Source organism: Trifolium pratense, linkage group LG7 (assembly GCF_020283565.1).
Source record: "Trifolium pratense cultivar HEN17-A07 linkage group LG7, ARS_RC_1.1, whole genome shotgun sequence".
Classification (NCBI taxonomy): Eukaryota; Viridiplantae; Streptophyta; class Magnoliopsida; order Fabales; family Fabaceae; genus Trifolium; species Trifolium pratense.
Window position 1 is genome coordinate 16,145,918 of NC_060065.1, and position 15,496 is coordinate 16,161,413.

The 15,496-nt window shown below is 34.0% G+C and overlaps 1 protein-coding gene across 1 annotated transcript; it reads left to right on the forward strand.

The window, feature by feature from the left end:
• The first annotated feature begins 4,314 nt into the window (after positions 1-4,314).
• Positions 4,315-7,795, forward strand: LOC123894448. Its single transcript, XM_045944456.1, has 5 exons — positions 4,315-5,224; positions 5,763-5,820; positions 5,938-6,021; positions 6,404-6,539; positions 7,253-7,795. The coding sequence occupies exons 1-5, from the start codon at positions 4,570-4,572 to the stop codon at positions 7,511-7,513; spliced, it is 1,194 nt and encodes a 397-aa protein (XP_045800412.1). The 5' UTR covers positions 4,315-4,569; the 3' UTR covers positions 7,514-7,795.
• The last annotated feature ends 7,701 nt before the right edge of the window (positions 7,796-15,496 follow it).

Consider the following 15,496-nt stretch of genomic DNA (forward strand, 5'->3'; position numbering starts at 1 on the left):
GGAGACACTCTCCTAGAAACTAGACAACACTCTTGCTTAAAAGCTTATGAGTGAATCACACACGCTAACTCCGTGCTTCAAAGCTTATGAGCAGCTTACAATAAACAACACAAACCCAGTCCTAAACTTGCATCAAAACGACACAAGAAAGGCTCACAAAAGACACACACACTAAACCTTAAAACGCACGCTTTTTGTAATACAAGGTTTAGAAATCGCAAATAAAATAGCTTGATGCTTCACATATTTATAGTCTTCAATTGTCTTGATGTCCAAGTTAGGTCTTCAGACAAACACAGCTGTAGAATTGCGGCCAACCCTAGATTATTTCCAGAAATATAATTCATGTTGTACCAAACAAAAAAAACGCAAAAATATAATATAATTATATTTTTGTTTTAAATAACTTTCCTTCAACCGACTTCAATAAAACTTGCTGAGCAAGGCTCGTTTTGCCCAGACGCACGTGCCTGAATATATAATTGAAGCAAATCTTGACTCAGATTTGAAATAAAAATTCTGCACGAAAACAGAGCTTCAGTATGCTGTACTATAATGCTACAGCATCTCAGTCCAGCATCTGGCTGGTTGGCTTTTGCAAAATGTAGCCAATCAAAACACCAACAGGATCCAAGGAGCAGGAGGTTTTAATAGCCATAGACATATTAGGTCCAGACGCCTTGCTTGATGACCTGGTCGATTACAATGGTGTTGCTCAACTGAGGTTGCCAAAAAGTTTGTTTTGGATCAGTGTCGGAAGTGGAATTTGGTATGGGTGGGCAAGAATAAAGTTGCCCCCTCTAGAGCCCGGCGAAGTGGAAATGTTGTTGGAATTACACAAGGGGGTGGTATAAGTCGGACGGACAGATTCAAATCACTTGGAAATTCTTTACAGGTTGACGCAGTGGCACATCATCTATCTGTTCTTAAGGAAATGTATCCTGATGGGGTTAATCTTTTGTCTCTCTCTTTTCTGGAATTGGCGGTGCAGAGGTAGCTCTCCATCGACTTGGCATCCCCCTAAAGAATGTGGTGTGAGTTGAATAATCATAAGTCAATAGGAACATTTGTCAAAAGTTGGTGGGAGCAGACAAATAAGAAGGGGACTTTGTATGATATGGATGATGTGCAGCAACTTGATTCTGATCATTTGGAGTAGCTGATGAGCGCATTCGGTGGTTTTGATTTGATTGTTGGTGGAAGTCCGTGTAATAATATGGCCGGAAGTAATAAGGTTAGTCGGAATGGACTCGACGACTCTGAGTTGTCTATCTTTTATGACTTCTTTAGGATTTTTGGCTTGGTGAAAGCTATGACACCAAGATTTAGATGAATTGTCTATAGGATGAACGATGATGTAGGTCATAATGCCACTTTTGGGGAGGCAACATTTAATAATGAACTTAATAAGCGCCAAAAAGTCTCTCGTTAATTAATATAACAATCGCAATCACTATCATTGAATAACATTGATGAAATTGTTATGACTAACTGACGACGACAGACTATGTGACCTTTTGCGCCTGAATTGTGAAAAGAAAGTAGAAGGAAATAAAATTATGGAAATAAATGAATGAACTTAGACTACTCTAATCTAAATTAATTCATCGATTTTCTTAATTTTCTTTTTTTTCACTTTTTTTTCTTTTCTTCGAACCAAACAAAGCCTTTTAGGTGAGCCGGAGAATGGAGAGAAAAATGGGAGATGAGAAATGAGAGTATACGGCCTTTTACATCCTTATCTCTTTCAAGCTTCTTCAAAAAAAAGTTTCATATTAAATACTTTCTATTAGGTGAGCTACAAATGCATGTGATCTTGGTTTCATGGTTTTGTTGAAATGATGTCATGTCATGTATGTGTTCTAGACAGCAAATTGTCACTAGAAGAAAAAGTATAAGAATTTGAGTAGGGACCTACACTTTGGGGCATAACATGTCTTGTATTTAAGTGAACAAGTCATTTAGCCAACCTGTAAGGATTAAGACCGATTTTGTTCAGCCTAATTAAAATCTTCCTCTAATCTCATTAATTGCCATTTGGCAGCAATAAAGAGATTGAAAACAGCAATGCAACTAAGTTTACCTGGAAAGTACACACAATAAAAAAGTTGAACAAAAACCTAACAAATATTCATGAAGGAAAAGAAAAGCTCTCAGTTAAGTGTCATACAAACCCCCACCAAAAGTCCCAATCATTTTACTAGCTAGCTGCAACTTACAGCGCCAATTGATTCAGTCCTTGTGCCAATTGTGTAATGGTGGATGTTTTATTTATGGTCATCTTAAACGTTTCCTTCGAAGCAGTTATTAAACATATAAAAAAAAATAATAAAAGATAAAATTAATGTTGATAAGATCATTTTTTACACTTTTAAATATTGAATATACAGTACAAGTTTTAAGATAAAATTTTCTAACTTATATACTTCTGAGATAGTCTTATTTAACATTTTCCTTTATTTAACTATGTTTTATTTATTGTCGCTATTTTAGAAAAAAGATAGTGAAGTATTAATGAGATATATTCATAAGTGGGTTTCACTAATGTCTCACTTGTGTTTATTTCTCTCATATATATTTCTTTTGTTTTACAATGAATGATTCATTTGTAAAAAAAAAATCTTAAAATAAATGAACTTTTTATTTTCAATACAATATTAATTTATTTTTTTAATTCTACTATCTAATTAATACTATTTGTATATTATTCACAATTCAATATATTTCACTTTGCGTTTGTGGTAATTGTAAATTCACCAATACTTGACAAAAGTACCTTAGTAAAAACATTCTTTCGAGTTGGCGAATGAACCCTAATCTAAAAATATGTAATCCAAAACGATCCCTAAGAAAAGCCAATTAGATGAAAGTTGGCGAATGAACCATCCATCAACGTAAAATGGTCCATGTACCACCAACTCCATGCGACAAACGGCATCATGCAATAACTACTCTTTCGAATCAAATAGTCTGAAATCAATCATAAAGATAAATACATATATTGAGACGGCACTAGCACAACTATCGACAAAACGATACACAATGTAACAATGGATTATGGGGTTGCAAATCAATTACGTGATTTCTCAAAATTCATCAATGATATTTGATGAATCTTAAATCAGCAACATTAAAAACATCCACACGTATTCACCTTGCGACGCATTGAAAACATCCTAAAATTGTGTGTATAAATTTTTCAAAAAATGTTATGTGGATAATAATTTTGTAGATAAAAAAAAGTCTTATTAGTAAAAAATAAAATAAAATAAAATAAAGGGTGTTGAGCCTAGACATCTTGTGTGCTTTTTTTTTTCTACGTTTACACATGGATATAGAAAGAGAATGAGATAGTGACAGAGAATGAGATTCTATACAGCTAAAAAGAATACACCAATTTAATGATTGGTGTTTTTTGTTCTTGCATTTTTACCTTCCTTGCCCCTCACTCCAGCCTAAAGAATCCTTCGGAAGAGAAGCACATTACCACAACATGGTGGAAATGGGAAAGTTCCATGCATGTAATAAAAACACGGTTCATGACTGCACAACACAATATCCAACCCAACGAATCCACCGATAAGCTTGATTCTCTTCTAATTAAAGCTTAATACTATTCTATTACCAATATGTAGTATAAAATAACTATGGCCAAAAAATAGTACAACACATTTTCTAACATAGAAATATCAACAAATAACAATATTACCATTATAGAAAGAGAAATAACAATCATAGAAGTACTAGTAACATACTCTTGGACACCAATACGAAACTTATAATTTAGTTTAAAAAATATAATATTTCTCTGGTGTTTATCGCGGTCGGTTCATATAGTTGAATCTTTTACTTGTATCTATAGTGATTTGAATTTAAGTTGTGACATGTGTTGTCTGATGGCAGAGCGGTTGACCCAGGAGGTCCACGTATTCCTGTGGTGCGGGTATCACCTGTAATCAGGACGTGTCCATCGTGTGATCTGCGCAATTATCTCCCGATCGAGTAACCCGTCCCAACATGTAGATGGGCCCTTGGCCCAGTCTGAAACACAAGTATACAATTCTCTCCTTGATTGAAAGATATATTGTCTCAAAATATGTTTATAAGTGAGGACAACTCTCACCTTACAAATCGAGTTTGTAAGGTTGAGTTAGATAAATCATAAATTCAAAGATAACATTACAACATCTCCAAAATTCATTGAACCATCTGCAATTAGATTTCCAGTATCAAACCACTCTCAATTTATATCGATGCATCAAATTTAATAGTGTATTTCATAGGGTTATAGAATGTGTGTCTACATCTAAATTTATATTTATCAAAAAACGAAAAGTAATACCGCTTGAGAGTAGGTTGTAATTGTTGTATGACAGATTCCAACCTCCCCATGTTACAAGTTCTCCTTGACCTGTCCTGCCCCACCAACCATCCAAACATTTTATAAAACCCCATTTCCTTCCCTTCCAACCCCTCATCACACACACATCCTTCATTTCTTACCTTCACTTTTCATATCATTCTTCCATTATCACTTCACCTCTTAATCCACTATCCTCTCTTTCAAAAATGTGTAGCTCCAAAACCAAAGTAACTGTAGGCATAGAAATTACAACCACAGCTACATCACCTGTTGCCAAAATCAATGGAAGACCTGTTCTTCAACCAACTTGTAACAGAGTTCCAATCCTTGAAAGAAGAAATTCAATTAAAAAAAAAGTCCAACCAAAATCACTTACTTCACCACTACCATCATCACCACCACTTCCACCAAGCAAAACATCATCAACACCACCACTTTCACCAAAGTTAAAGTCACTATCACCAAGACTTCCATCAACAAAAAGAGTCAATGAAACTAATGGATTGAACACAAGTTCTGAAAAGATTGTAACAGGAACAAGAAACTTAACAAAGACTCCAACTTTAGAGAGGAAAAAATCAAAGAGCTTTAAAGAAGGTTCATGTGGTTCTATTGAAGCATCATTGAGTTACTCTTCAAATATGATAACTGATTCACCAGGGAGTATTGCTGGCTTGAGGAGAGAACAAATGGCATTGCAAAATGCTCAGAGGAAATTGAAGATTGCTCATTATGGAAGATCAAAGTCCGCAAAATTTGAAAGTGTTGTTGTTCCTCTTGTTGATCCTTTAACCAATATTATTACTTCAAAAACATGTGAAGAGGAGGAGAAAAGATGCAGCTTTATCACACCCAATTCTGGTACTTCTTCCGTCCCAAATTATAAATTATTTTGTAAAAAAATTGTCATAAATTATAAGTCGTTTTATAATACTCATTAAACATTTAATATTATTTTTTCTCTTATATCTTTAATTATTTATTATTCTATTTTTTTTTTCAATTTTTTAATTTACCTTTTTAATACCATTAATAAAAGATAATTTTTTTTTCAACACAAAATTAATTACACTTTTTAATTTATTAAAATGACTTATAATTTAAGAAGGAGATAATAATCAATTGAGAATTCAAATTTTAATACAAATTCATAACTACCATTGGTTAAACAATCCAAGTCTAGTTCCACTCGGACCACCGTAAAATTAATATGCTAGAAGTCCACATGATTAATTATTTTTGTTAGCTACTATAATTAACAATTACATAAACAATGATTTAACAAATTAATTGCTTTACAGGCATATTGATGATCTTTGATTTTATACATAGTTGTGTGTGTTTTTTGTATATGAAAAGCAGAATGTGCTAATTTCAGTTTGCTTCTTTTCATAAATAGATCCAATATATATTGCTTATCATGATGAGGAATGGGGAGTTCCAGTTCATGATGACAAGTAAGTTCCCATTTTTTTCTCTCATCACACACAAATTATACAATGAAGATCAAACAAAAAATATGTAAAGAAAAAATGAGGATGATGATTGACAAAAATATGTTTTTGCACATGCAGGATGTTGTTTGAACTTCTAGTTTTAAGTGGTGCTCAAGTTGGATCTGATTGGACATCAATCTTAAAGAAACGTCAAGATTTCAGGTTCGATTACGCTGTAATTACTCACTTAGCAAAGACACTTTATATTAAAGGTGTATCTGATGTCTAACACGTGTTATGTGTCTACCACGACATTGACACTTGTAATAACATACTACTTCTGACCTTAACTATAAGTAAAATTGAGTTAAAGAAAGTTAATTTATCTAGTCTTATTTTTGGACCAGATACATCAACTTTCTTTAAGGTCGGAGAGTGAACAATAACTTTTATCTAATCAAATTACTACTGGCATCTATGTGTCAATGTCTTTATGTGTGTACGGTGTTGGTGTGTGTCACTTCTAGATGCATGATTGCATATGCATACATGTATGTACTTTTCTTTGTAATGAGAGAACTAATGAACATTAAATTATTTACAGGAATGCATTTTCAGAATTTAATCCAGCAACTTTGGCCAACTTGACTGATAAGCAAATGATGTCTATTAGTTTGGAATATGGCATTGATATAAGCAGAGTTCGAGGAGTTGTTGATAATGCTAATCGAATTTTAGAGGTAAACAGACTCAGAAACTTAGTCTTCGTTGTAGTTATAGTTATGCTGTGAACCTTTATATTGCAGTAAAATACTGACAAATGTGATTGACGCGGTTGCAATATCATCCTAGAGACATGTAAAACCTTTATGGTGCGGTCGCAACTGTAATTGCGGACCTAATCAGAACTATATAGTCCACAAAAACACTAGATTTACCTGTTTTTAGTGTATATTCTAAAGAAAATAAAAGATTAGTTATCAATGATGAAAAGGTACACTAAAGTCTTATAAAAAACTTCATTTTAATATTTTATCTGTACTTCAACCATGACAAGAAAGTTTGCACTTTGCATACATATATCCAGCTCCCGACAGGATGGAAATTTTGATACCTGACCCCATATGTTCTGTTTGATCTCTATTTTTAAATTTCAAACTTTATCAATACATATATGCACGATTTTAATTAGTCACCAATGTAGGGCGAAATGGGTATCTCAACTGGTTGAGCCGGTTGAGCTAAGAGTTAAAGAGTTCGAGTTGCAGGGTTCAAGTCGTGGCAATGATTATAATTGTAGACAAATGTGACTAATAGTCTCAAATGTTTATTTAAAATCTTCTTAGTCATTTTATAGTTATGATTTAAAATCTCTTTTGAAATATGATGATATTCTCTAGTTTAAAGATTTTTAATATTCTCTTATATAAATTGGTTCATTTTGCATTTACAGGTTAACAAGCACTTTGGTTCATTTGAGAAATACATATGGGGTTTTGTGAACCACAAACCCATTTCCACACAATACAAATTTGGGCATAAGATTCCAGTGAAGACATCAAAATCAGAGAGCATAAGCAAAGACATGATTAGAAGAGGCTTTAGGTTTGTAGGCCCAACAATGGTACATTCCTTTATGCAAGCAGCTGGCCTCACCAATGACCACTTAACCACTTGCCATAGGCACTTGCAATGTACCTCATTGGCATGCTGATGAGCATATTTAATGTGCTAACTATAGTTCACTTTTAATTAATGTGTTGTGTATAATTTTAGATAGGAACAAAAAAAAAAATTGGTTTTCTTAGTTATGAGATGTGAGAGGAGTTTTAATGATAGTTTGAGTGTGGTTTGTAACTGATAGTTGAGGGCCTGAGGGGTGAAATTGATTATTAGAACAAGAAAAAAGGTTTAGGATTGTGTAGTATAAGTGTGTTTTGTTCTATTGGTGGCGAAAATTAATTTTGATTGAATTGATTTTATTAAATTGGTTTTAGAAGGTGAATTTCAAATAAAATATGTTTAGGTACTTTTATGTAAAAGTGAGTTACATTGAACCTTAAATTTTGAATATAAAAATCACATTTGAACCCAAAATATGCAAATTCAATTTTTAAGTTAGAATTTGTTACGAATAATATAAAATTATTGATGTGACTCTATCCTATAAACTTAAGTTTTTGAGATAATCGATTATTTGACATGGTATGAGAGCCTCTATAATTAAGTGGTCTAGAGTTCGATCCTCATTTTCCTCACTTTCTAATTTAAAAGTGGAATTTAAACATATGATAGGTGGGCATATGCATTGCCCAAGTGAGTTCTTGCGTGACTCTATCCTATAAACTTAAGCTTTTAGGATATTTGACAGAATTAATTATGGCAACATAACAAATTTTAATCAAGAATCCTAAAATACATAAAAAGCAATTTCAAGTCTTTGGATGAATTTTTGCCTCTCCCAAAAAGTGCATTCATGAACTAAAGTGGTGGAAACATTAGGGGCCAGTCACCATGTGCATTTGCAATTGTGAAGCAAGGGCATGTGTAGTGTCAGTTTGCCTTTAGTTGCATTATATGTTCCCTTTAACAGCCTGTGTGAATTGTAGAGGGGAGGTGTAGGACCATATAACCCTCCTCACACTTTCATTCTGTTAGCTTTGTTTATGGGATACTGTACCTCTAACTCTTTGGTTTAGGTGAATATTGTCCCACAATATTATGTTTGGAATTTGTGTGGGGATCTTTTGAGTGACTTTCAATACACTTGTCATGTGCTTGTGTGAGTATATGATTATTATTAAATCATAAATCACTAATGCATACATGTTAACAAGATAAGTATATTCTACCATGTGAAACTCTTTCTTATTGATAGAAATAGTTCTCTTCTTCTATGAAGAGAGTAAACAACTATTTTATACTCCGTCCGACCTTATTTATAAGTAAAGGTGTTGGATCACTGAAGGAGCAGTAAAGAATCATTCACATTAGGCTCAAGAACAACTATACAAGTGAGTTAGACACTACACTTTAACCCACAAAACCTTAAACTGTTAGATTTATGGGTCCTCTCACTTATAAAGTATTCAACCTCCAATTTTCTAAGCAATACAAGACTTAATCACACTTTGTCACAACACTAAGAGCATCTAAATATCAAGGATTGAATGGACATCCCAATTAAATTGGTACATTTAAGCTCTTCCATCCTATAACTATAGCTCATAATAATATTAAATAAAAATAGAAAAACATATGTACATGGGGGCGAGCTAGACCTTACCCCAAAAATAACCTACGGGTTTAATAATACTATAAACTACCATTTGCACTCTGTTAGCAATATGAAGAAGCCACTTTTGCTGAAAGTTGGAGTATTGATTAAACATCAATTCGTTACGATCCTTGCCAAAAGCATTGACAGAAAAGACAAAAAAAGTCACCTGACTCCAGTGTGTATTTCCAATATCTTCATTACCAAGGTTCTTTTCAAGCCAAGACATGAGACCTAGGCTAAAGAATTTTGCCCAATTATCTAGTTTGATAATTGGTGACCAAAGTTCTCATGCTTCTTCATAGTGTCTCGATATATGTATAATGGATTCAGGTCCTTGTTGGCACCGGATACAACTATTGTCATATGTCATATTGATTTTATATCTCTCTTAATCAGTCATAAGTCTACCATGAGCTATTTTCCAAATAAAAGAATGGATCCTATTAGGACCTTTCCATTTCCAAGCCAGCTTGAATAAGTGTGAACCAGTTTTCTCAATGAGTCTTTTATCCATGACAATTGAGTAGGGTGAGTTAAGAGAAAATTTACCATCAGTAAAAGCTCTCCAATTTGGGAAATCTAAATGCAACTCTATGGATGGAGGTTTAGTAGAAGCTATTTTGGTACGAACATCGTCCGACAATTGTTGGTTAAGGACCTCCCATTTCCACTCAGTGTCATGTGCGAAAAACAAACGGTGAAGTTTATCTGACCAACTGGAATACTATTAGCAAAATTGGTACTGAGATGAGCAATATCATCGATCCACCTATCCTTCCAAAACCTAATCTTTTCCATTTTGAATGGATCAAGGTATATTAGTTTTAGCAATATCTTCCTAAACATTGCAAATTGCTCTCCAAATGTTTGAACAACGATGGCTCAATTTACTAAATTACCATAAATATTTCTAATTTAATGGTCTTAATCATCTTTTTGTTCTACTAAACATGCAAAATCTTAACCTTATTTGAATTTTCCTCAATTTTAGCAACAACCAATTATTTTATTTCCCACTTAATTCTACTCTATTTTTATATATATATATATATATATAGATGGGGAGGGATCAAATTACACGGGTGTGGTTATGGTGCATAAGCCCAAACTTATGCACCATGCATAAACTTGTTTCCTACACCCACCATATTTGCTTCCTACACCAAAAGTCAACCAAAAGTCAGCCCAAGCCCAAAATTAGTCAATCCATTACTCGCGCGCCCCCCATATACTACCACATTACTTGCGCGCCCCCTATTTGCTTAGCGCACCCCCCAGTTTTTTCTCCCTTTTTTTTCCCTAGATTTCTTGTGAGCCCCCCAAATTTTTTTCCTCCCCTAGAATTTTAGCGCGTCCCCAATTTTTTTCCCTCCTCCAAACTTCTAGCGCACCCCCCCCCAATTTATAGCGCGCCCCCCGTTTCCAATTAAATAATAACTTTTGTTCCTTTGAAGTATATATTATAAAAATTTATTTTTAATTAATTTTCGTCATACACCCCCTCGAAGCCCAACATAATAACGAATGGTTAATGTATATATAAAGCATACTTGTCAAACATACAATTTAATTTTAAGTTTTATCAATCATAATCACAATATAAATAAAATCTCATACATTAATTACATATATATATATATATATCGATTTTTCTTTACAATAAAGAAATGATCGAATCCAATATCTCATGCATACTATCCAAATTTTTTTCAACTAAACTAACCCTAATTGCTTTATATGATTTTTTGTTTTATGTAGCATGGTTTTGTAAAATGGTTATGTGATGTTTTACTTAATAACAATGGTTTTAGTGGATAACATCTTGGCACTAATGCCCATATGAAACCATTTAACTAAAATAATGATTTCAGTGTATAACGCTATGAAACCATTTAACTAGACTAATGGTTTCAGTGTATAACATCTTGAAACCAAATAACAAGACTAATGGTTTCAGTGTATAACAGTATGAAACCATTTAACTAGACAAATGGTTTCAGTGTATAACATCTTGAAACCAATTAACAAGACTAATGGTTTCAGTAATAATCAATATTTAAACCATTAAACCATACTTATGGTTTCAGTAATAATCAATATTTAAAATCATTAAACCATTTAGTGTAAAACCATTTTACAATACAAATGGTTTCAGTGTATAACTATATGAAACAATTTAACCAGCATAATGGTTTCCAGGATTTTTAAAACCATAAAAACACAATATTGATTTCAATAAACACATAAAACCATTTTATAATACAAATGGTTTCACTTTTTAACTCTCTGAAACCATTTAACGAGCATAATGGTTTCCAGGATTTTTAAAACCATAAAAACACAATATTGATTTCAATAAACACATAAAACCATTTTATAATACAAATGGTTTCACTTTTTAACTCTCTGAAACCATTTAACCAGCATAATGGTTTCCGGAATAATTGTAACGAAAATTCATACTTATGGTTTCACTGTTGTAACGAAAATTTATATTCTCGAGGAAAACATACAACCAGAGAGATTGACTGGTCTCAAAGGGTCTCCAAATATTCAAATAATTTTGTATAAAATTCTGCGAATTTTTCAAGAAATATTAATATTTTTAATAACATTTCTTCCTCATTTAAATAATTAAAAATAGTTACAGGTGTCCAAAAATTCCCAAAGAGATACCCAAATTTCAAGAAAATTATGTATTATTTTTATATAAAACAAAATTAAAAAAAAGGATTTCATAGGACCCACACGCGCCTCCACGCGCCTCAGCTGCGACTGGGCGTAGATGACGCGCACTGTTCATCTCCACCTTCACCCATTTCTGCAATTCGCGGGTCACGCGACCCGGTTTACCGACCCACACGCGAAATTATTAGTCTTGTTAAATGGTTTCAATATGTTAATTAATTAATATTGACTATGAAGGTAAAATAGATTTTTTGAATCCTTAAATTTCAGCAACAAGAGATGCTTCTTGCCACGTTTCCCTAGACTAAGCACTTGTTCAAGTAAGCACTTATTTGATTAAGCTAAAAATAAAAACATAAAAATTAAGCAAGTAGAGGGGGTGCAGAACGTAAGTCAGGCGGGTGCAGAAAACAAATACAGAAGTCCAGGCCCAAGCCCAGTCCATTTTCAAAAAAAAAAAGTAGAAAGGAAGAAACGATTCCGTGCGGCGCCAGTCCATGGCGCGTGATACAGATCTCAGATGTCGGCCTTCTGATCCATCCGATGGCTAGGATTTAACAAATCAAAATAGATCTGAGCCTTAAGATCGTTTTATAATAATCTAACGGTCATGACTTAAAATTGGAGGGAGCCAATGACACGTCGCCACGTCATCGTCTTCAACCTCCACCTTCTTCTTCCTCATGAAGAACATGAAGGGAAGCCATGAAAGCTTCAAAATACCTTCATGATCATAACAACAACAACACTAAATCTCAACCGAAAATTATGAGTGGGTATACCATTTTACTCGAAATTTAACGCTGATCATGAATCCATGCTTAGATTTCACAGTGGAGGTATAGATTTTAAAAAACGATTCAATCTTTAAAACCTAAAAAAATTGAAAACACTTATTTGAGCGAAATAAGCAAAATAAACGGTTGGAAAAGCTTGAGGACATGATTTGGAACATGAATCAATTCGAAACTTACTTAGTTTGACTTTTAATTCGAAACTTACTTACTTAGTTTGGGATTTTGAGATGATAACATGTTTCATCAAAATGTCTATAATCGGATGGTTGTGATTAACTTATGCACCATACATAAGATTGACCTTATGCATATTAACTTGTGCCAAATTACACCGGTGTAATGTAACACCCAAACCCGTTATTTAATTAACTCTGCCTTTATAAAATCTTTTTCGAAAATACGCAGCGGAAAAATTGAAAATCTGATTTATAAAGCGCTGGTTTGAATATCACAAACTTCATTCAAAATAATACTAATACATTTATCTAGTAGAATATTCGAATGAACTAAAAACAAAACCTCGCATCGAACGATACGTTATTAGTTATACAAAACGGATACTTTTCAAATGAAAGCTTAAGACCAACAGAGTATACTAAGAGGACTACATGCATATACATATAAAAACCCCTTTTTCCCGTGTCTCAATCAGAGCAGAGCTTCACCATTGCACTCGGACGAGGCTAACACATAACCTGTCAACCTGGACCCCCAAAGGTCCAGCAATTAACACAAAGCAGAGAGTTAGAAAACATAAACATAAATATAAGTGTGAGTAGTATACTACACACTTCACACGCTATCATACATTTCTAACTCACGCACATACATCGTCAAATACGACTACCAATTAATCATTCATTTACAAACACACCAATCATATAGTTTCACGTCTTCTCGGACACTACCAAATTGTTCATTTTATAGTCATGACGGACTCTGCTCATATACCAAGACATGGCAAAATCACAGTATTAAACAATTAGTAAATACCAAAGCTTAACACATACGGAAAACACATTACAATCCAATCAGATAATGTCACATAACAATTATCAAACACATGTGCATTTACCCTAATGCATCTAATGCCAATTATCCAATGTCATGTCATCCCTAGACACGACTAATGCATGTGGTACCAAGGCGTCTCACCAACGGTGGACCAAGAACAGTTTTATATCTTGCTGGATATGTCGGAACTTACCGAACCATCTTATCTCCCTTGGATAAGCCAACACAGTTTTACATCATGTTGGATGCTGCTATTCACCCCATTTAAGATGAACCCAGTTTTACATCTTGTTGGATGCGTCGGAACTTACCGAACCATCTTATCTCCCTTGGATAAGCTCAATAACAGTTTTATATCATGTAGGATATGGTTATCATCAACCATCTCTCCCATAAAGAGGAGTCACACAGTTTTATATCATGTTTGGATATGGGTTCCAGATCTCGGATAACATAATCCCATCTTCGACCACTTTTCATAAACATAAACCATTTTCATCAATTATTGGAATTCACATGATTCCCATAACACAATTATTCATGAATGCATGATTACTTTTAAACACATCAAATACCTGACGCTATCTAGCTCGAAGCTATTCATTCACTGATGCGGAAACACAATTCCAACATCTAACACATTAGGATAACACAATATCCTATCACTCAAATCATAATTATTCACATGATAATTATCTGCATAACCATTTTTATACACATAAAGTTTCATTTACACTTATGTCATAAAACACACATCATTTCCTTAACATTGCAATTTAATGCTAAAACATCACATTGCTCACTTTAAGCTACAACTTATTGCATACACGTTTATCAATCATATAACGATTAACAATAAGCATTAACAGTATCAACATGTATCAACAATCATGTAAGGATACCCTTAAACCATGTTACAAGTGTCTAATTACACTTACAAACATCAATCAAAATTGCTGTCACAGTGCTGTTCGCTAAGCGAATCCGTAGCGAACCCGTAGCGAATCCGTAGCGAACCCGTAGCGAACCCGTAGCGAACTACATCAGAGGGTTACAGGTACATGGCGAACAGGTAGCGAACTTATTCGCTAAGCGAAGCCGTAGCGAACAGGTAGCGAACTTATTCGCTAAGCGAAGCCGTAGCGAACCCGTAGCGAACTACACCAGAAATATCTGTTCTTGAGTTTCTAAGGCGGTTTAACCTTGAATCCACTCAAAAATCCATCTAGACATGTTATAAATTCTTATAAACAGCTAATTCAAGCATATATGGTATCAAGGAACATTAATCATCCCTTCCAAACATCCAAATACATCAAACAATCAAAATCATGCCAATTTCTTGCAAAATAAGCAAAGTTGCATAAACATGCAAATCATTGATCAAACATCTACATATTCCCATTTTCAACTCCCGAAAGTTGTTTACCTCATCTACCATGAGTTCACTACACATGTTAGGATCAAAAGAATCCATTTTCCATTAAGAAAATCACCCACAAAACCCACAAGAAAAATAGAGTGGAAAGAGTTTGGGAATGGAGGAATCGACATCCTCCCCTCTTCCGAATCACTCACGAATATGTAATCTAACTCTCGTACCTTAGCTCGACGAATCCACAAGCTTGCTCTTCTCTTTCTCTCCCACGAGCTCTCCCTCTCCCTCATGAGCTCCTCCTCTTGCTCTTTCTCAAGAATTGCAACTTATGAGACTATTCATTGGTTTGACTTGCTACTTATAGCTCTCTCTATTCTCATGGATCAAAGCCCAATTGGCTTAGGCCCAATGCCTATTCCACGCCCAAAGGCCCAAACAACATAACTTCTCGCTCATTAACTTACGTTCTCGCTAAATGATTATTCGCCGCTTAATAATTTAATTATAAATCACGCCCTCGCGTAATAAAATAATTAAATA